At 39.7% G+C, this 20,534-nt stretch overlaps 1 protein-coding gene across 1 annotated transcript in view; it reads right to left on the minus strand.

The window, feature by feature from the left end:
* Window positions 1-20,534, minus strand: part of AFF3 (ALF transcription elongation factor 3) — a 539,761-nt gene that overhangs the window by 426,791 nt on the left and 92,436 nt on the right. Inside the window, exons 3-6 of the mRNA XM_054586382.1 lie at window positions 13,726-13,800; window positions 11,300-11,420; window positions 10,023-10,335; window positions 9,511-9,896 (exon numbers count right to left, since the gene is read on the minus strand). Coding sequence (XP_054442357.1) covers window positions 9,511-9,896; window positions 10,023-10,335; window positions 11,300-11,420; window positions 13,726-13,800 — 895 coding nt within the window. The remainder of the gene's footprint in view (window positions 1-9,510; window positions 9,897-10,022; window positions 10,336-11,299; window positions 11,421-13,725; window positions 13,801-20,534) is intronic.

Consider the following 20,534-nt stretch of genomic DNA (forward strand, 5'->3'; position numbering starts at 1 on the left):
AAATTTCTCTATGATAAACAAAGATTAATCAACAAATTGGGAAAATTGCTTATAATATATTTAAGAAAGGGCAATTTTCTTAATATTTAAAGAACTCTTAATTCAGTAAGAAAAAATACAAATACTTCAACAGGAAAAATGGGTAAAGAATGTTAACAAAATTCACAAAAAATTATATATGAAAACCTTTTGTTAATTTTGGAATTATAAATTAAATGGATGTCTAAGAATTTTCCCTTGGATAATTTCATAGCTACACAAAATTTACTTTAAGCCCATCAAGTGATGTGGGTTCCTCTCCCATTTCCATGCCAGCACATGGCCTTGGCCTGTTCCAGGGTGAGGAGGTATGTTCCACTTAGGTCTCTGCTCTAGAAATCCACTCCCCTCTACCTGACACTTTCTCCAGGTGCCTTCCTGGCTGACTCCCTCAGGTCCTATCCACACTTTATTCTTGCTCAAATCGTACTTTCTGCATGAGAATTATGCTAACTTCCCTTTTCAATATTGCAACTGGCTCCCTACCCTGCACCTGCTGCGTGCATCCCCAGCTCACTTTTAGTCTACTCTGCTTTTTTCTTTTTCCATAATACTTAACACAAGTTATAAAAGGATAAAAATCAAATGGTTAAGGAGTGATTTAGATAAAATGTGATGAAGCAAAGACGGCTACCCTGAAAACTCAGGTTTAAATGTGCTGTAATTTCCATCTGGAAAAGGGTGGGTGAGGTACTGTCCAGAGGGACACAGTGGGGGACCTAACCTATAGGAATTACAAAAAAAAAAACTGAAATAAGCCAACAATTTGAAATCTCAGTGGGCACAACTAAAGCTAAGAAGCATAAGTTATAGAAAGGTTGATTTGTACATCAGCATGAGGAAGGGTGAGAGCCATCCAAAAAGGGGAAGGCTATCCAGGAGGTTCTAAGTTCCCTGTTAGCTGTGGGGTTTGAACATAGAAAGGATGAGACTGGAAAGGGGTTTGACAAAGTCAAACATCCCATCACTGATGCTCTCCATGAGGTTTTCAAGGCATCTAAGAATTGGGGGGAGGTCTTTATTTGTTTTCAGGGCTTGTAAAAATAGCAAAATGCCAATCTATTTTCCTCTGTTTACCCTTCTATCGCAAAGCTAAGGAGTCAACAATTTACTGCGTATTAAAGTCATGCCAAGAGCTTTTGGACCCCAATGATACGTAACCAGCAATATTTCTGAAGGATATGTCTACAAGACAACAAATAAACAGAGCCCTGGATAAGGACCTGGACTATGCTTGCCTGAAGTATGAAACAATGCATTACCATAAATAAGTGAAACAGATATCATGACAGAAATCAAATCAATGAAGCACACAATGGCATGCAGAAGAAAAGGCACAGAGGACGTTCTGGGATTCAGGACCCTCTGGAATCAAGGGGTGCCTCTAAGCACTTCATGTAGTCTAAGCTATTTTAAGTCCATTGAAACATAATTCATATGGATAAAGTTTGAAAAGTTGGGCCCTCCCATACAGTCCCCCTTCCCCAGCATCTCCACTCCTGTTCCCATCACCTCCTTTTGCCAAAGAACACAAGCATCAGACGCAGCACACAACATACTGCCCCCAAGCCAGGTCTTCTGCTCAGGAAAACCAAACCAAAGAGAACCAGGAAAATGAAACAGAGCCACTGCCTGCTTTAGCTTTTGTTCTGAGGTCAGTATCTAACAATAAAGTTTATTATATACATGGGCTAAGTTTACATACATCAGTAAACGTGGTTCCTATTTCTCTTTGTAACAGCAGTATCAATTATATATTAGAAGTATTTAGCTCCTTTTTTCCCATAAAGGTCTAGCAGGAATACTGAGGCACCAATGAGAAGAGGTCAATGATTGGAGGGGAGTAGCTTCTTTCATTCATATCCTTAAATTAATGAACTAATTCAACATATATGTGCTAAGCACCAACCATGTGCCAGGGACAGTTAGGGATATTTCAGTAAACAAAGAAGTAAAAACAAAACAAAAATCCTTGTCTTTGAGGCACTCATGTTTTAGTCAAATTCATCTGCTTCACCTCAATTTCTGAATCCTGAGCTCTCAAACCATCTAGAGTTGAGCCCATCAGAAGGTAAATGTGAAACAAACAGAGCCAATATAAACAATTATACTAATTATTATGAGTTATTATTATTGTGGGTTTCATTGAGTGCTTATTATGTGCTAATCACTATTCTAAGCACTGTACAAGTATTAACTTACTAAGTATTTACAAGTATTAGCTATTAATAGGTGCTAGTACATTGAATTGTGTCTCACATTTTAAATTTTAAATGGGAATACTGTTTACAAAGGTAATCGAATAAAAATGAGGTCATGAGGGTAGGCCCTAATCCAATATCACTGAAGACTTTACAGGAAGGAGAAATCTGGATAGGCACACAAAAGAGGGGAGAGAATGTAAAGACACAGAGAAAAGGCAGCCATCTATGAGCCAAGGAGAGAGGACTGAAACAGACTCTTCCTCCCCACCTCAGAAGAAACCAACCCTCCCAATACCTTGATTTCAGACTTTAGCCTCCAGAACTGTGACGCAATTAATTTCTGCAGTTCTAAGCCAACCAATCTGTGGTACTTTGTTACAGCAGCCCAGCAAACTAATAAAGGTACAACCATGATTTCTTGTCACAGATAAAGCCAATAAGACACAAGTTCATCTGGGTTGCAAATGGAGAGTCAGTCAAACTCAGACAGTCTAGCTGCAGCAATCACAGTCCTAGTTCTGCTCTAAAATCCGCCCATTTTTGGCAGAGAGATGTATCCTGGGCAGCAGGGGACAGTCTACTTCCATCTACCAGAAGGGTATTGCTAACACTGCTTAATTACGTAAGTAATTCCACTGCTCAGCCCAATTAAATGCGCTATTCAATACCCTGTGGCTTCAAAGAGCTCTATTTCAGTGAGTCATTATAAAAACCTACTACCTGAAAATATTAACATTTTTCTTCAGCCCCAATCTTGTTGATTCTGTATTTCATTTAACTGGAGATACAGCTCAGGTGTAATATGTTCTACATAAATAATAGCTCAGAAAAGCCAACTACACAGAGAGACAATTCTCTCTCAGCCTCATCAATAAAATCTCAGGGTAGGGATGTGGATCGGGAGGCAAGCATTATACAAGGTAGAGTTAGGTCACTCAGGCTTTGCTGTATTAATCTAAGATCATCTTCATCTTCAAAGAGTTGGGTTATTTCTAACAAATATAAAAGAACTTTCAGAATTTCATTTTTCTTTCTCCCACTTCATCTTGGTTTCTCACATGCACATACAAACACACACACCACACACCTCCCTCCACTTCCAATATTATCTCCTTTTCACATTTTGTTTGCTATTGCTGTTTCAGAGGTTTTGCTAGTAAGAATAATGTAGTTGATATTTACCAAATGCTTACTACATTATCAGTGTGCTAAGCACATTACATGCTTTGTCTCATTTACTTCTCCCTCCAATATCTCTGCCAAGCAAATAACAATTTCTCTCCCACCCCCAATGAGGAAACTGAGGCCCGACAAAGTTAAATAACTTGCTCCCACCCACATGGCTCCCACATAGTAGAGTGAGAATTTAAACCCAATCCTTGCTGGTCTGCAGAGCCACAGTTGTTCTACTGTGCTCGCTCATGATTTCCAACTAAAGAAAGATAAACAACAAAAGAAGCAGCATTTCTTACGGACTGTCCAGTGACACTTTTCCAGGGTGGGGGCAACGCTGGATCATACATCATCTTTTCAAGTGGCTGCAAACACAGTAACCTCAGGTTCTTGATTAGTCCCAGAGCCCCAGGCTCTGATTAGCCCCAGGCTCTTGATCAACACAGAAGACTGCAGTTTAAGGGAAAACAGCTTTAATCTGTCCAGATGTTTTCTGAAAAAGCTTTATGAGAACTGAGGAAATATGCAGGGAAAATGCTAACAGCCTCCCCCTGGGGCCCAGGTTGTGTTCACTCTGCCTCCAGCACTGGTAGCCACCTCCTACCTTACAGCTAGAACACTACCCTAAAGGAGCCCCGAGGGAAAGGGGATAGAACAGGACACTGGCACCTTCACACAACAGGACACATTTTAATATGCATTCTTCAAAGTTTTAAGTGATTAAGTGCTTTATCTTAAGGGCCCTGCTGGCTACACATAAAAGAACTAAAAACTACGGAAACATTTCCACTTGCCAGACTTCATGATGACTTTCACAATGACCCTTCTACAATACGGAAACCAAGTTCTTTCATCCAGCATCTGAGTAAAAGTTTTGAGTCTCCATCCTTCTCAGTCTACACAGTACAAGCTGCCCACGTTCTCGAGAAGTGAATGGAGCACGTGCCTTGTGCAGACAGGAGGATGCGCAGAGTGTGACCACCTGTGCAGTGACGCAGCCACACTGACCCACAGGGCATGGCTTCTGTCTGCAGCGGTCAAGGAGAATGGAGATAAGGGTGATGGGGAGGATGAGTCTACAAGAGACAGGGAAACCGAGTCTACAAGCTAGCCATTTCATCAAAGCACAAATAGCATAGTTGGGTTTGAAAACATTAGACATCTCAAATGTAATTAAGAACTTTAGACTGGCACGAATATGTAATATACGCATTGCTTTGCAGATGCCTTTTTTGTCTGACAGGCTGGTGCCAACTTTAATGTGGAAGAGATCCATTTTCGTACAAAGGTAACCAAGAGTGACAGGAAATAGGAAGCCTATACCATTTATCTTCTGTGAACTTAAAAAAAATCAGCTAATTGCTTTTCTAGGAAGCAATTTTGTAGAATCACTGTACTTTATTTTTATGCTCTTATTCGTGATATAAATAGCAATTTTAAAATGCCCTCTGTGAAAACATGATGATTAATCAATATATCTTAAACTATTTAATTAGTTACATTAACAAATAAAATTTTGATCAAGCAAAAATGGTTACTCTGTTCTTGCAGATGAATTCTCAACCACAACTAAAACTCCTAATATACAGTCTGTTCACTGACATTCAAATTTAGGTGTTTCTTTCCTTATCACTGACTAAGCTAAGGGCAGTAGCCACTGGTTTCCTTCCTTCCCTGGCTGTCCGAATGCATTCTATTTCCAGCCACCAGAGTCCTCTGCAAGAGCAGTTTCAAATCAGAGGTATTTATTAAATTAACAGCTAACAGAGATTAAACTGTGTATGATTTGGAATCCCACTGCTGTAACTGTAATCTTGCCAAACAATTTCACAGCCTCTGAGACCCATATTTTGTCTCAATAGCATTGCATATTAGACTTTTCCATAGCATTGTCTCATTTTTGCCTTGCCTACATCACCTAGCATTAGATATTATTTTTAAATTCTATGACATTTGAAGCTAATGTAAAGCACTCTTTTCAAGTCTAAAATCATTTTAATAATAATTTATTATTGTTCCATGAGCCAAAGACAGACAGACTGGGAAGCTGATGACACACACGCTTCAGGGCCTCTTGAGTGGAGGTTTCTCCAAGGTCCCAGGAGGGGCCCTGGCAATATGCTAATATATGATTTTGTAAAAATTTCAAGTGTAAGATAATTTTTCTATCCTGTTTTTCCTAAAGAGGACCTCCAAAACTATAAATTGTAGGTCCCACAAAACCTGTATCTCACCATCCAGGTAAAAAGTCCCCAACATCCAAATCTTGAGTTAACATGTTAAGGGCAAAACATTAATTTTGTGTTTGTGTGTGAAAACAAAAATAATTCACATCAATTGGAAATAAGATTTAGTGTGCTCTACCCTAGAACATTCTAGAATGCATGCTTCAGTCATTTGTTAAGTCTCCTGACTCTCACCTAACAGTAGTCACCCTTCCAAGGGACACTCCAGGGAGGGCTCACTTAATGACGGGTGGCATCGAGAGTAAAAGACTCAGCTATAACAACAAAAATGTTTTTCATTCAACACTAAACTGAACTAAGAAAAGCTAGCCAGAAGACAGGTGTATCAGTTAAAGAATTCCCTTGAGGTCTTTAACTTCCACATCAAATTGCACTGAATTTTTCTATACTAATTACCTATTATTGAAGACTAAAGAATAAGAAATAACTCACTATGGCAGCAGATAGAGTGCAGGTATTGTAAGGGAAAGAATGAAGAATTTCTAAGTGTAAAATCAGGCTAAAGAGATTCACACATTCTCAATTTTTAAAAATAATATAAAATATTTTCTACTACAAGGGTTATGAAGATAAGAGAATTGTCCTAGGGCTAGAAAGACAATTTTAAATTCAGTTTGGACTTTAAGCGACAGAAATTGCAAAGTAAAAGCTAAGTGTTGGCATCTAATTTATTCAATTCATGTACATGTCTTGGAAGCAGAGATCACATCTTAGATTTTTTTTTTAAATGTCTCACATCACATTATACCTGGTCATTGACTTGATTTTCTCTTGAGGAACATACCTATACGACACCACACAGCTGTAGCTGCACCTTCTCTGTCTTTGTCATTTTTCCCTAACACTTCCTTTTAGCCCCCAAATTCTTCACACTGTCATAGTCTTGGTCTACCTATCATCCTAAAAATGTATAGTCAAGAAATACAAGTTCCCTTTAGGTCATTTCCTCTGTCAATTTCCCTAAAAAACACATTCTCTGCTTCACTGGAGATCAGTCAACTACTGAGAGGATATTTTCATACAGATGCTATCTGTGTAAGAAAAAATAGGCATTAATATTTTTAAAATTAAAAGTTTTATTCCCTCCAAAAAAAAAAAAAGCAAATATTCCCTAAAAAGTAAAATCTGACAGGTTGATAAAATTCTTCAGCTTCTATGTTAAGAATGTGGATTTTATGAAATTGCCCTATAAATACTAAATGATATACTTGCCAAAAGGTACTTCTTAAATTTTTTGGAGTAAAAACAAATAAACAAAAAAAACCCCTTTGAGTTTGAAGGTTGGGAAATTTAACTTACAGGTACCACCCTGCTACTAAGCAGAAAGAGCCATTTTGTTATTGTGATAGCAGACTGATTAAACACAGCAGTGTTCAAGATTCAAATTACCATATTTTCCATAACATGCAAAGCTTTCTGCTAAAATAAGCACTGTATATCCCACCGAAAAAAAAAATCCACTGATTTTAGCTTTGTCCTATGAACAACACTTCTTACCTCTTTCCTATCAATTTGTGATTGCCTTCTTTGAAGTATTTAGTATAGAATGTTAGGAAGAAGCAGGCTGACTGGTTCAATGTCATTACACGTGGGGGAAGTGAAACATTTCCTGTATCAAAGCTCTAATTTCTGTCATTCTAACTCTCTACGTCAGGCATTTCCCTCCTCCTGTGATTGCCAAACACCAGTCCAGTGTGCCATTCCCAAACCGGGGTGCTGCAAGGGCATCCTGAAAGTGTCCCCACATACCCAAAAAACTAATGAAAACTATCTAGTTAATAAGACTGGATTGGTGATCAAAAACTGGCTTTTAACCAGAGCTTTGTCAATTCATTAGATCCCAAAATAAATAATTATGAAATAAATTGGAAGATTTTTTGGTACATAAAAATCATTTTAGCCAGAAATCAATCAGGATTAATATTACAAAGGGATTCCTGATGGTTGCAGTCACCTCTGTTCAAGGATAAACCATGTTTTGGCTTCCTTGCCATTGAAGGTCAACAAAAATGAAAGAGCTTGATGAATTCAGTTTTGTAAGGTGGTATCTGTGTGTGTTTCCTACAAACTTTAAAAACATAAATTCTTGCATAACTTATACTTTTTTCTTCTGCTAATTCTTAATTAACATTTTCTGGGATCCATTATAAATGAATTATCAAAAGATGTTCCTGGTTACTGGTATACATGTCATCTAATTTCCTCATTAGAACCTGTGTGAGTATCTCAAAGTGTAAAAAAAAAAGTCTTCTCTAATGATAGTATGTGATCTCTCAATTGATGCATGATACTTTCTGAGATGACAGCTCAAAAATGGTTAAGCTTAGCATTGTCAGATACTCAAAAGATATGCTGAATCATTTGCCTAATTTGATTATTAAATCAAATTAAAATACAAAGACTATCTGGCTACAATGTTATTCCATCTTTAGAAAAGAATATGCCAAAAAGAAAAAAAAAAACTTGAACAGTTCTTAAGCACAACATTCTAGGACTCACATTTTATTTCAGTTAGTATACCATATCACAGCAAAAGAAAAACATGTGCAGTCATATTTCTTATTCATGTGCTCTTGACAACTGTCATCAATCAAGGATATAGTATGAAATGTGATTCTCTAAAACAAAAGTTCATTTTCCATCCAGATTTCTGTTCAAGTTACTAGTCATGGCCTCTTTGCTCTCTCTGTGACTATGTGATTTGCTTGTTTTAAATTCTAATATTCCATACATTCAATCTTCACATTTAAATAAAGTCAAAATGCAAACCAGGAGAATATGAACTAAAAGGTTTCACTCTCTTTATATAACCTAAAGTAATTTTCATAGGACACAGAGAGTCCTTACTGCATTAACACCAATGAACTTGGATCTTAAGTATTACTATATGGATGGGACATCTCATACATCTGAATTCACCATAATCAGCATTGAATCATTTAACAATTACTTTCAAACTCACTCTGAGGCTTACTTTGTAAAGTCTGTCCTGGAACATTTCAAAGCTGACCAAACTGTTAAATTTTTGAATTATTTTACATAAAAATTATCTTGCTTATATACTAAAAATTATAGCTTTGTAGAAAATTTTTAAAGATTTTATTTATTTATTTTAGAGACAGGGAGAGAAACATCGATACACAAGAGGAACCCTGATCAGCTGCCTCTCAAACACCCACAACCAGGGACCTGGCCCACAACCCAGGCATGTGCCCTGACCAGGAATCAAACCAGTGACCTTTCAGTTTGCGGTACAACGCCCAACCACTGAGCTACACCAGTCAGGGCTATAGCTTTAAAAAAAAATTTTTTTACTTATTTATTTTTAGAGAGAGGGGCAGAGAGGGGAAGGGAAGGAGAGAAATATTGATTGGTTGCCTCCTGCATGCACCCTGACTGGGGAACAAACCGCCACCCAAGCATATATCCTGACTGGGAATCAAACCAGTGATCTTTTGTTTTGTGGAATAATGCCCACCCAACCAAACTATACTGGTCAGAGCTAAAAATCATAACTTTTAAAGTACTTTTATTTTTAGTATCTAATATCTCCATCAACACTGGCTTGTTTACTAAATATCCCTTGAACTATATTCAAGGAGACATTCCTTCCTGAACTAAATGAAACACGCATACAACTACATTTGTTAAAACTTTAAAAATTCTGACTATAATCAATTTAAGGAAGCATTATTTATGCAAACATCCTTCCTTATTGACTGCTACAAATCTTACCACATGAAGGCAGTCACTCACTGAAGTAAAGAAGCATGAGAACTGAATTCCCAACTGTGAGGTCATTGCACAGAAATACTTATGCATGTAAGTGGTAAGGAGAAAAGACTCACCTCTGCTTGTTTGGGGATACTGAACTTGGACAGCTTGGCCTTGGCTCTGGTGGACTCTGGCTTGGTGGCTGGGACTCCCCTATATGATGTGCAGTGCACACTGGTTTCTGTGGAAGACTTAAGCTTTGGAGACTCATCAGGAGCTTGATCTTGGCCATCCATTGGCCGCACGTATGCCGTTGGTTTCTGTTGAACCAGGCTGGGTTTTGAAGCCAGGGATGGAGGAAAGTTCTGAACACAGTGTCCACTGCTGCTGTGCTTGGCTGGTATAGTAGGTGGCCTATCCTGGGTCTGAAGACCCACCTCTACATTGCATACTTGTTTGGCCCGTGGCTGCTGTCTGCCAACACCATCTCCAAGCAAGGTCCTGAGAGAGCCCTGTTGTGCTGAGTTGAAAGAAGAAGAAGAGGAAGGTGAGGATGGGGGGCTTGACACACAGTGGTTAGGTTTTTTATTATGGTTCTTTGGATTAGCAGATCTGTTCAAATCAATCAACCTGTGTCCACGCTTACTTGCTCTCTGCTGGCCATCGGGTGGTGGGTGCCCAGCCTTCTGCCAGCCCATGGTGCCCCTCTTACTCTGCTGCACGGGGACAGCTGCTGGTGTGGAAGATGCAGTGCTGCAAACAGACGAGGGCTGGGGCTGGGCTCTTGAATCTGCAACAAAATGTTCATCGATCTTGTTCACAGGAGCCTGAGGAACCCCAGGTTTGGGAACACCAACGAGATGACTCTGATTAGATCTATCAGTTAAAAAGTCTTTCATTTCATCATAATTGCCTAAAGTATTCTGGATCCGGTTGGAGAGTTCATCCCCCTTGTTAGTCTGGAGAAAGAAAAACACACCCTGTTGTTAGAGTCAAAAGAAACATGGCAAATAGTGGAGAACTGCCTTTATCAACCACAGAGCACTGGGGTGCCACGTGCAGAATGCGAGGTGAGATGAATCAAAATCGTCATCCCTGAAGGTGTCTATGAGCATTCTGCATTGCACCAGACCCAGAAGGCTGAGGGCCTTAGAGTAGGCAAAAAAGGCACCTGTCCTTGGGACTGTGTGACAGCTGAGGAAATCACACACTATACTAGTACAACTTCATAAAATGGTCCAGATTAAGGTTCTCCAGGAGTGGATTTCCTTTTCTTTTTTTGCAGTCCTGTTGAAAGCTTTCCTTGAAAATTCAGATTTGGCTCAAACTGTTCTTTTTCCAATTTCTCAATATGTAATTATTCTTGTCAGCATAATTGTGACAGGCAGGAAAAGTCAGAGTGAAGTTTAAAATGAACATGGGGCTAAATATGCAAGAAGCTATGGGCCTAAACTACACACTAAGATACTAGTGAGATTTGGAATGACATACCATTTTTAAAAAGTGGTTATATTTCTGGTCTTTGGTATAAATGAAAACCAATCCAAGTTTCTGTCTTATTAGCCCTATTAGATAACTCTGATAACACCATGATCTGTATGTGACAGATATGTAACCTAAGCTTTTTAAATACTGTTTGTTTCCTAACACCTTAGAAAATATAACAAATGGCGCTGACTTTGGAAATCAAAGCATAGATGAAATATATATTATTGATAAAAATTACAGCAAGTAGCTCTGAATTTTGACACCAAGATGTGCAGGGAAGACTGCATTTTTAGTGGCTGGGTGGTGTTTCCTAGGCTGAACAGGAGGAAAACTAAGTGAAATCTGACTGGTCACCTCTTCTGGTCAAGACTGCTATCCTAGGGGTAAGAGGTACCCATGAGTGAGGGATGGAGATGAACAACAGAAAGCCATTACCTTGTAGGGTTCACTGAAAAGGGAATAACTGGAATTAAATGTGCCATCATCTTGCTGAGTTTCCTGATTTCTCCTTTCTCGCTCTTTCCTCCGTAACGCGTTTCTATCTGGTTCATAGACACTGCATCAAAAGAAATAAAAGAGAATAACCACATGCACACACAAAAAATTAAAGGCTAAAGTCCAATCTCACATTGACTCAAGTGCAGAAATCTGGTTCACGGACAAATGGTGATGATAACAAGAACATGGATCGGATTAAAACTAGTCTAATCAAGCAGTACAGGCTCAGGTGTCTGATAATTACATTCTTTAAAAGGAAAAAAGTCCTTAAGACAAGTTCCAACTGGTACTAGACCTCTCTGCCTGTCATGTGAAAGGGGGAATATCTAAGCAACTCTGACAGCAGAAGACTAAAAGTAATCTTAAGGCAGGCAGTAATTATTGTAATGTGTAAATAGAAATTATGAGCACATTTCCTCCTATGACATAGTCTTCGAACATTATATGGGAATGCTCCTGTTCCTTTTTTTTTTTTTTTTTTTTTTTTGCATGACTGTGTTTCTGTAGTGATTCTTTCATTAACCAGCTCCCTAAAGAGCTGTTAAAACTCCATGCTGTAGTGGCTTTCACAGTTATGAGCCTTCTTCTGATCTCTGTTAATCAGTCAAGTCGTCAAACTAGAACTGAATCAATTCTTCCTTTTGATATATTTGACACTATCGCTCCTCCTAACTATGAAAAATGTGCCAGGAGGAAGAGGTACAGGCAATGAAGGGAGAGAACGGAAATTGAATTATGGTGTGTCATCAAGGAACTCAGCCTTTTGTTGGAGAAAATTAATATCTCTTCTCCTAAAATGCAATTATGAAGTGACCAGACACCAGATAACTGGGAGGAGTAAGGAAGAAATAGTGTTCCTTCCCCCCATTAAGGAAAAAATAAAGGGCCTAATTCAACTAATGATAAGGAAGTGACCCATTTAGTCAAAGAAGGAAACATGCTTTTTTTTTTCAGCTCCTTGATAAAGAAATCTGGCCTCAGTGTAGATACAACCAACACTACCAATTGTAAAGAACCTATATGTTCCTTAAAATGAGGACTGCCTTCATTTCCCAGCAGAAGCATTTCATTTAAGTGACCTTACCATCATTTTGCTTAGAGCTCCCACTTGGTCCAGTGTGGGCAGAAGCTCAAGCTGGGAGCAGGACTGCAACCTACTGACTATGGTTCTCCCCCTTTCCAGGGATGTGAGAACGAAAACACAGCATGTGGTTTCTACATGCTACAGAACAGGGATGTTTCATGGTGGCAGAGTAAGGTTTAAACATGAAGGTAGTCTATTAAAAGGGCTTCAAAATGGCTTTAGGTGCCCAAATCCATGTAGTGCTATGAAATACTGTTAATAGTGGAAGGATCCGTGGGTTCAAAGAAACATGAAAATAGTAAGGATTTTGTTTTGTTTTGTTTTTAGCTGAATTATTATCTTGCATAAAAGAGAGAATAGAGAGAATATTTGTGTTATGTAACTGTAGAGGGAACAAATAAAATAATCATAAAATAAATATTGTTTTTCCTTCTATCTCTGCCCATGTGACCAGAACATACTTTAAATAACACTGTCACATTGGCGAAGCTAAAAATGCTCCCAGAGAGGCTGTGAGAGCAGCTAGGGCACTGCATTTAAACTTAAGAGTAGGGAATGTTAAAAACAAACAAACAAACATAGAGCCTGTTAGCATTTTAATTCATCCTTAAGTTACTAGGTTTGGGAGTCTAACTTGTGACCTTCATATAAAGAGAGACTGCAGCCACAGCCTAACCAAGAGGCTCGCAGCTCCCACACCACCATCACAAGGAACTCTGGGGTGGCTACAGTAACACTGAATGGTATAAGGGAAGCACAAGATGGAAATGACACTTTTATTCAAAGAACAGGCTTGAGTTCAATAGAGAGAATACAATTGTCCTGCCCTGCTTGTGGATGTTCACAATATGAAACCCCAGCTTTCATGAACATTCCATGGATTTCAAATGGAGCTTCTCTAAGGACACATGACTCATGCTGTGGATGGACACAAAGTTGGCTTTCACCAACAGGAGAATTTCAGTTTTATTGTGAACCTTCTAACTTTTGGATCAATACCAGCATGTGCAGTAACAAAGAAGAAAAAAAAAACCGTTGCATTACATGCATCACACTCCTTCCCCTGGCCAGAATGTAAGGCCACCTGTGAGGCACCCACTGTTCTGTGCCCAACTCCATGCACAGAGACTCCCACAAACATGCTCACTGCCCTTAGGCAGGTCAAGCCAACCAAACATGTAAGTGATGCACGATGTGGCCTTATGTAACATGGAGCAGGCAGGTGGTCATTTAGGGTGATGTTGGGCTTCTGAGAAGGCCCCCATGCCCAAAATAATACCTCCTGCATCGGCTGGCTGATGACTGAAATTCCACAACTAGAGAGTCATTCCTCTGGTTTAAGATATCTTCTCCCCTGTAAGAAATGTAGACACCACAAGAAGGGAAAACATTTAAACCTGATGAGTCCTTGTATCCTAGTGTGCATGAGCTTGTCTGCTTTTTTGCCCCTAAGGGCAAGGGGGCGCAAAGGGGGTCGAAACAGGAGGTGTGACAAAAGGGAGGGACTCTGTGGAGTGTAGCAATGAAAACTAATTTATAAACCGCACCCAGTTGGCAACTTGGCTTATATGTATAACACAAAGGCATCAGGCTGAAAAATCAAAATCAGTTAGGCAGATATTGGACTCACTGCATTTCTGAGGATCACTTCCAAATATGGGGAAGATGGAGGTGAGGAGAAAGCTGCTAGTCCTTAATAAAATTGGCCTCATTCCCTGACCCTTTTAAGCCTGAAGGTAATCAAAAGCATCCCAAGATGCAGGCTGCTGTTAGCTAAAGTTCTCTAACAAGATCCTGCCTGCATACCTAGCCTATGGCTTCTAATACTAAAAATACCCTCAGGACCACCTACACATAATATACCAACAAAATGCACTGGTCATCTTTTATGGGACCATCATGACGCTCATGTCATGCACTACCCTCCATACCATCAGATGAAACCAAAAGGACCAAAAATGACAATCATCCCTCTGCTCCAGATGAGAGCAAAGGAAACTTAAGAAGAGGGACAACACTTCTTCAATACCTTCCTTTCCAGAGGAATCTTGTCTCCTTCCTTGGTAGGCAGCCCTGTAGTCTCCACTAAGCATTCAGCTCTTCCCAATCCACCCACACCTTATCCTTTACCACAACCCCTACATATCGTGTCAGACCTAGGAAGCTAAAATGCCACCTGCTTAAAGAAAATGTCATTGTAAGGGAAAGTCTGTACTTGCCATCTCCCACCTCTCCCTAAACATCTGAACTTAGGTCTCTATCAATACTAAATGTTTTGATTCGCAAAGACAGTATCTTCTCAACAGTAAGTCCAACATTCCACTAATTACAAGTGAAATCCGTGCAGATATTCACAATCCTTTCTTTTGAACTGTTGCCATTAAAACTCAGCCCTCTTTCCTCCCCTGCCATTCAAGCAATGTGAGGACCATGCCATCTGCTTTAGAAGCAAAGGAACCTTTCCCACGACAGGCTGACAGGTCAGCTTCTCTGGAGACTGAGCTATAGAGAATTCTGAATCCTGGCACACCAATACAAGTATATATGCTAGATTCAGTAAAATCCTTGTGTTACGAGCTGTTTCTTTGTTACTGGCAGATGGTAAAATTTCTATCATCTGCAAAGTTGTTCCTGATTTCTGTAAAAATTACAAGAACTAAACTCAAATGTATGTCACCAAATGTATTCATTTATTTTGCATGAAAGTGGAGGCAGGCAGCAGCTACCTTATTTATTATTTATTGCAGATACATAAAATTCCAGAAAATGAAGCTTTTTAATAAATTCCCTTTAAAAGACACTTATTTTTAGAATTAAAAAAAAAGACTGATAAAAAAATGTAGCAAAAACTTTCTGATCATTTCCCATTGATTTGTTTTTAATCTACAAATTGAGGTATTTTTTGGCAAAATCCAATTGTGCTTGTTAAATAGGAATAGATGTCCAAACATGATCTTACTGTCATTCCCAAAATTAATATGTTCTTGATCATATGGTAACAGTATAAATCTAAATAACCATAATACTTTTGAGCCTGATGGCTTCTCCCTTCCACTGAGTTCAAAACATTTCACATATCTGTTCCTTAATTATCCTTACAATGTCTGCTGGAGAAAGACAGAGATAGTAGGTATTGCTAGATGAACTTTTTTAAAGATGTAGAAACTTAGGATAAAAGTTTGATCATTAAAACGATGTCATAAAGAAGATATTATGTAAAAGGAACAGCAATGTCCAAATCTCTTTCCTCCTGTCTGTCCAGGCAAGAAGAGGTGTCCATGAGCCTGGCAGTGGCCACAGTTGCTACACCCTTATGTCTACAAGCCCAGGGTTAATAAATAGTGATCATCAGCCCCACAGCGGCAAACAGGGCAAGCAAAACAAAGGGAAGCTATTCTTCACACGGAAAGAACTAAAAGGAGAATTCTGGAATAAAGCCTGGGCTATTATAATTTTTTTGTACTTCCAAAACAAAAGACAAAAATCAGTCTCTCTCCATTGCACACATACAAATAACACAGAAAACTGGAATAGAGGACAGATAAATAAAGAACAAATTAAAAAATTATTGATTCTAATGTAAGCCAGATGGTATCACCTTTTTCATAAAATCCGATCCATTCATCAGCCTGCTCCAATCTTTGCCCAAGCTGTCCTACAAGAGAGAAAGAATCTGGAGCTCATGCAGCCCTCCTCCAGCTGGGCCCCAGGGTTGACCCAGCTGGTCCAGCTGGTCAGGAGAGGCGGCTCTCCTCCCTTCTGCACTGATCCATATGCAGCCCATTTAGATCTGAACACTTTCTCTAAGCAAAGTGAATTTGCCATGAAGAAGGCTTTCAGCCAAGGGCATATACAACCAACTGTACGTAAACCTTGACTAGAATCATCAAAGTGTTCTATTCTTTAAAAAGAAAAAAGATTATCCTACCTAGTGGTATATCTCCAGGCTTAGGATTTAGGAGCACGTGAATTCAAGAAGAGAATGAACAACCTCTCACCTGTTTTTGAAGAAAGTTATCATGGTTTCCATGTTTAAAAAATATTGCCCTCTTCAAATAGCAAATAGAACTACAATTCACTTTAGTCCCAAAGCATTTCCTGAATGCCATGGTGTTAGATGCTGGGAAACAATTAGGGCTGCTACTGAGAACCTGACTGTCTCGCAGTGGTGTCCAACCCCCACCTAATGGGCCGCATGCAGCCCAGGATGGCTATGGATAAGGCCCAACACAAAACCATAAATTTACTTAAAATCTTTTTGTGCTCATCAGTTTTCGTTAGTCTTTGTGTATTTAATGTGTGGCCCAAGACAACTCTTCTTCCACTGTGGCCCAGAGATGCCAAAAGGCTGGATGCCCCTGGAAATGGGAGAATGGAGAGCAGGGTGAAAGGGGTCCACTCTGGGCAGAGAATGTTGACATCATGGGGTCAGGAGTACAGGGAATCAGAACTGGTTCCTGCAAGAGGTCACCTTTGGGCTGGGTCTTGAGAAATGGGCAGGTAAAGGAGGAGGAAGGGAAAAAGAACGGCTGAAAGTTGCAGATACATAAATTACTGTTAAGTGGCCTTTGAGAGTATTCAGAGGCGGCGACCCTTGCCCTCCCCATACAATCTTATTTCTGTAAACAGCATTTCCATTCTTTTGCTTTGCTCCACTGCTAACCTGTCATTGCTACCTCATACTATGTACGTTTATCTGACCCCTTACTGAAAGCAGCTTTGGTGTGGAGTAAATTAGTGAAAAAACTTTCTTTACAATTTGCATCAGGCCTGGCCTTGAACAGCTTGATCACAGAGGAGACAATCTTTTCAGTCATGAAACATTTACAGTCCTGGGACAACATGCTAACCTGTCCCTGGGGCGCAGACTGGCAACTGCAAGGGCAAACAGGAAGAAGAAAAGGTACTGAGAGGAGAGGAGAAGAATGTTGTCCTGCTCTTCAGATCAGCAACATCAGAAACTGTACAATTAAAAAATGTAAACACTGCAAAATTAAAACAATTGCTTTAAATTTAATAAATCAAACTAATTAACATCTCTTGTTATTCATAAAGAAAATGATAAAAAAAATCAGTAATTCTTTCGTAAGTCAGAGAAAAGCAAAGCTGTTGAAGTATATTTGTAAATCCTCTCCTTAGCCTACGCACAGAGCTGGTGGACTGAACAACAGAAAGGTGGTCAGGCAGAGAGAAGGAATCAAAGCTTGGAAAAGAGGCAAATATCCTCCCCATTGGAGTCCTTCAAGGAACTGAGTTGCTGTAGCCATGGTGTTGGTGAGAGTCGGGGTGCTGCTGGGGGCAGTGAGGATGGAGAGGGGGAGGCTGGCTGGGGGGGTGGTGGTGGTGGTGGTGGAAGTAGTGGTGATTAAGGGCAGTGAAGGTTGGTAGGGGTTAAAAATCTGCTGAGGAGTCAGAACAGGTCAACAGTGAATATAACAAACCCTTAAATTCTGAAATACGTCTGTATGCCTCTGCTCACTTATACCAAGCTTTTTCCCTTTGAGTCAGGTAGTTCTAGTTTCCATATCTGTTCACTCTATTTTCTCCAATAGCATTATACCACTGCCTTATCATCAACTTTGTGTGACCCCCAATATTATTTCTACCATGGACACCTCAAAAAGGTCAGTCCAAGCATACTTGTTAGTCTCTGACCACAAAGGTTATCTCAATCTTAATCCAATCTTGAAGCTGCGAGCATTTACAGATCTCTGCCTTAGGGCTGCTGGTCTGTTCTATGAGAATGGAGAGGAAATTGAAGGCAGTCTGTCCTATGATCATTTCTCCCATACCACAGCTTTTGTGACACTGGGAAACAGAAGGGAATCACAAAGTAACAAACACCCACACACAACTTTAGTCCACAAATATTCCAAAGAAAAACAGCCCTTTTGGATGATACATGGCATCTTCAGACCCATCAGGCCCATATTAAATTCCGCTAGTAACAAAAACTCCCCTTTATTACTATATGCAGTCACTGTACAAAGCATTTTACGTGCATTATTTCATTCACTAGTTTTCAGAATCCCAAGAGATATTACTAGTTAATACGTCCAAGTCCCACACCCAGGGAGCAATAATACTGGGGTCTGAAGTCAGGCAGTCTGGCACCAGAGACTAAATTCTTAGACTCCTTAGACTCTGTTCCACTGGTTCCCTATGGAACTTACTCACTGACAGGCATTGACAAATAGGAACCCCATCCTTTGTTAGTACAGTAGCCAGAAGGCTGTTAATTTTCAGATCATGACAACTTGAGTTCATTCTTCTAAGATCTGCTAAGCTTCCTTGGTTGATATACATTAACTTTAGGAATTCTTCTAAAACCTGTAAAATGTAACTGGGATAAGCAATTCAAATGAGTCAGCACTACCACTTAACTAACACTCCAGTCTCTGAATTCTGTATACTGAATTCCTTAAGGATTATGGAACACTATAGTAAATATATCTTGCAATATAACCAGCGTAGACAAGCCGCTGCTGCAATATGGTACCGGATACTTTTCAGTTCTTTACTGATCATTAACTGAGTCCCAGCTTCATTTTAACTCAGTGGAAATGATGGTTGTTCCAAATCTCTCTTGTAAATATGCTCCAGTGAGTTTTTAAAGAGATGACAGATAAATGACAGCTTTGCACAGCCAAGGGTTAAACACTGTTCCTGAAGGACCGGAAGTCTGGGTGCCATGAGAACAAGCGTCGGGTTCTAATGGAATTGTTCCATGATAAATAAACTGCCAGGCTATATGACAAGCAGCTTTCAAAGAGGCTTTCCATATGGTATAAACAGCAGAAGTTAATTTGAGTTTCTTAACAGGACTCTTTTCCTTCACAATATAAAAGAGCCTTGGGATGAAGCAATTCCTCTGACTTACCATCTCCTTCTTGCTAGAACAGAGAGATGCAACAGAGCCTCACAAAAACAGTCACTTAACCCAATGGGCCTCACCTGTAAAGTCCCTACTATGCTATTTCAAAGAGCACACGGCCAGACAGCAGCAGAGCCAGCACCAATCACAGGGTCCACGATGAGAAGGATATTTACTCCCAGAGCTTTCATGTTAGAGCCAATAAATTACTTTTCCTCCACCCAATGCTCAGTTAAATTTCAGTTTCATTTTACAGCATCAGTGTCCAAAATTCAGCTCCTAGGAATTTTAAAACCATATTAGGAAGGGTCCTATCTCATGGCAGCCTCTGTCTTAACCACGGCGCCCTTCCATGCAACCCCTGTGTGACTGCTCAGAGTCATGGAGGCGATGATGCCTTAAGTCAGAGGCCACAAAGAAGGCTAAGTCAGTTGGGTCCGGCTCCTGAATTCAGAAAGCCCTGAGACCCCAAATATTACCCCTTAAAGAGTGGCTCCTGCTCTTCCTACATCCAAGTCCTTAACTTCTTTTCTTCCCCGAACCACTTACGAGAAATGCACTACCTGGCTGAAATGGGATTTCTGAAAAGAGAGAGTCTACTTGGGCTACTGCCATCTGTTTAACTGAAATAACATACCTGTTAGGTACAGAACTAGCCCAAGGCTAGAATGAAAACAAACAGAACTAACTTTACGGGAAGGGGGGAATTAATGGGAATATGAGAGGGGATCCCAAAAAAACAGAATTTATTCATACAAAATTGGGTATTGATCCTTACATATTTTAAACTTCAGCCACCTTCAAAGTACTCTGTATTTGATGCAATACACCTATTGAGATTTTTTTTCCACTGCTCAAAACAGTTTTGAACTTGTCAACTTTGATGCTTTTTAGTGCTTCTACCATTTTTTGTTTCACTTCTTGTATATTGGCAAAATGTTTCCCTTTGAGGATATTTTCATCCAGGGGAACAAAAAAAGAGCCATCCAGGCTGAGATTGGGTGACTAGGGAGGATAGCGTATGGGGGTCATGACATTTTTGGTCAAAAACTGTGAACACTCAGCACAGTGTGGGCAGGTGCATTTGTAAATCACCCATTATGAAATAAACAAATGTGTTGAAAGAGTCTTGAAAAAAAATTTGCTGAAGCCTGACACAACCGCTCCCAACAACGCCAGCTAGTATACTGATACAGATGGGTTCCTAGAACACT

Source organism: Pteronotus mesoamericanus, unplaced genomic scaffold (assembly GCF_021234165.1).
Source record: "Pteronotus mesoamericanus isolate MK-2021 breed Mesoamerican mustached bat unplaced genomic scaffold, CSHL_Meso_final contig_121, whole genome shotgun sequence".
Taxonomy (NCBI): Eukaryota; Metazoa; Chordata; class Mammalia; order Chiroptera; family Mormoopidae; genus Pteronotus; species Pteronotus mesoamericanus.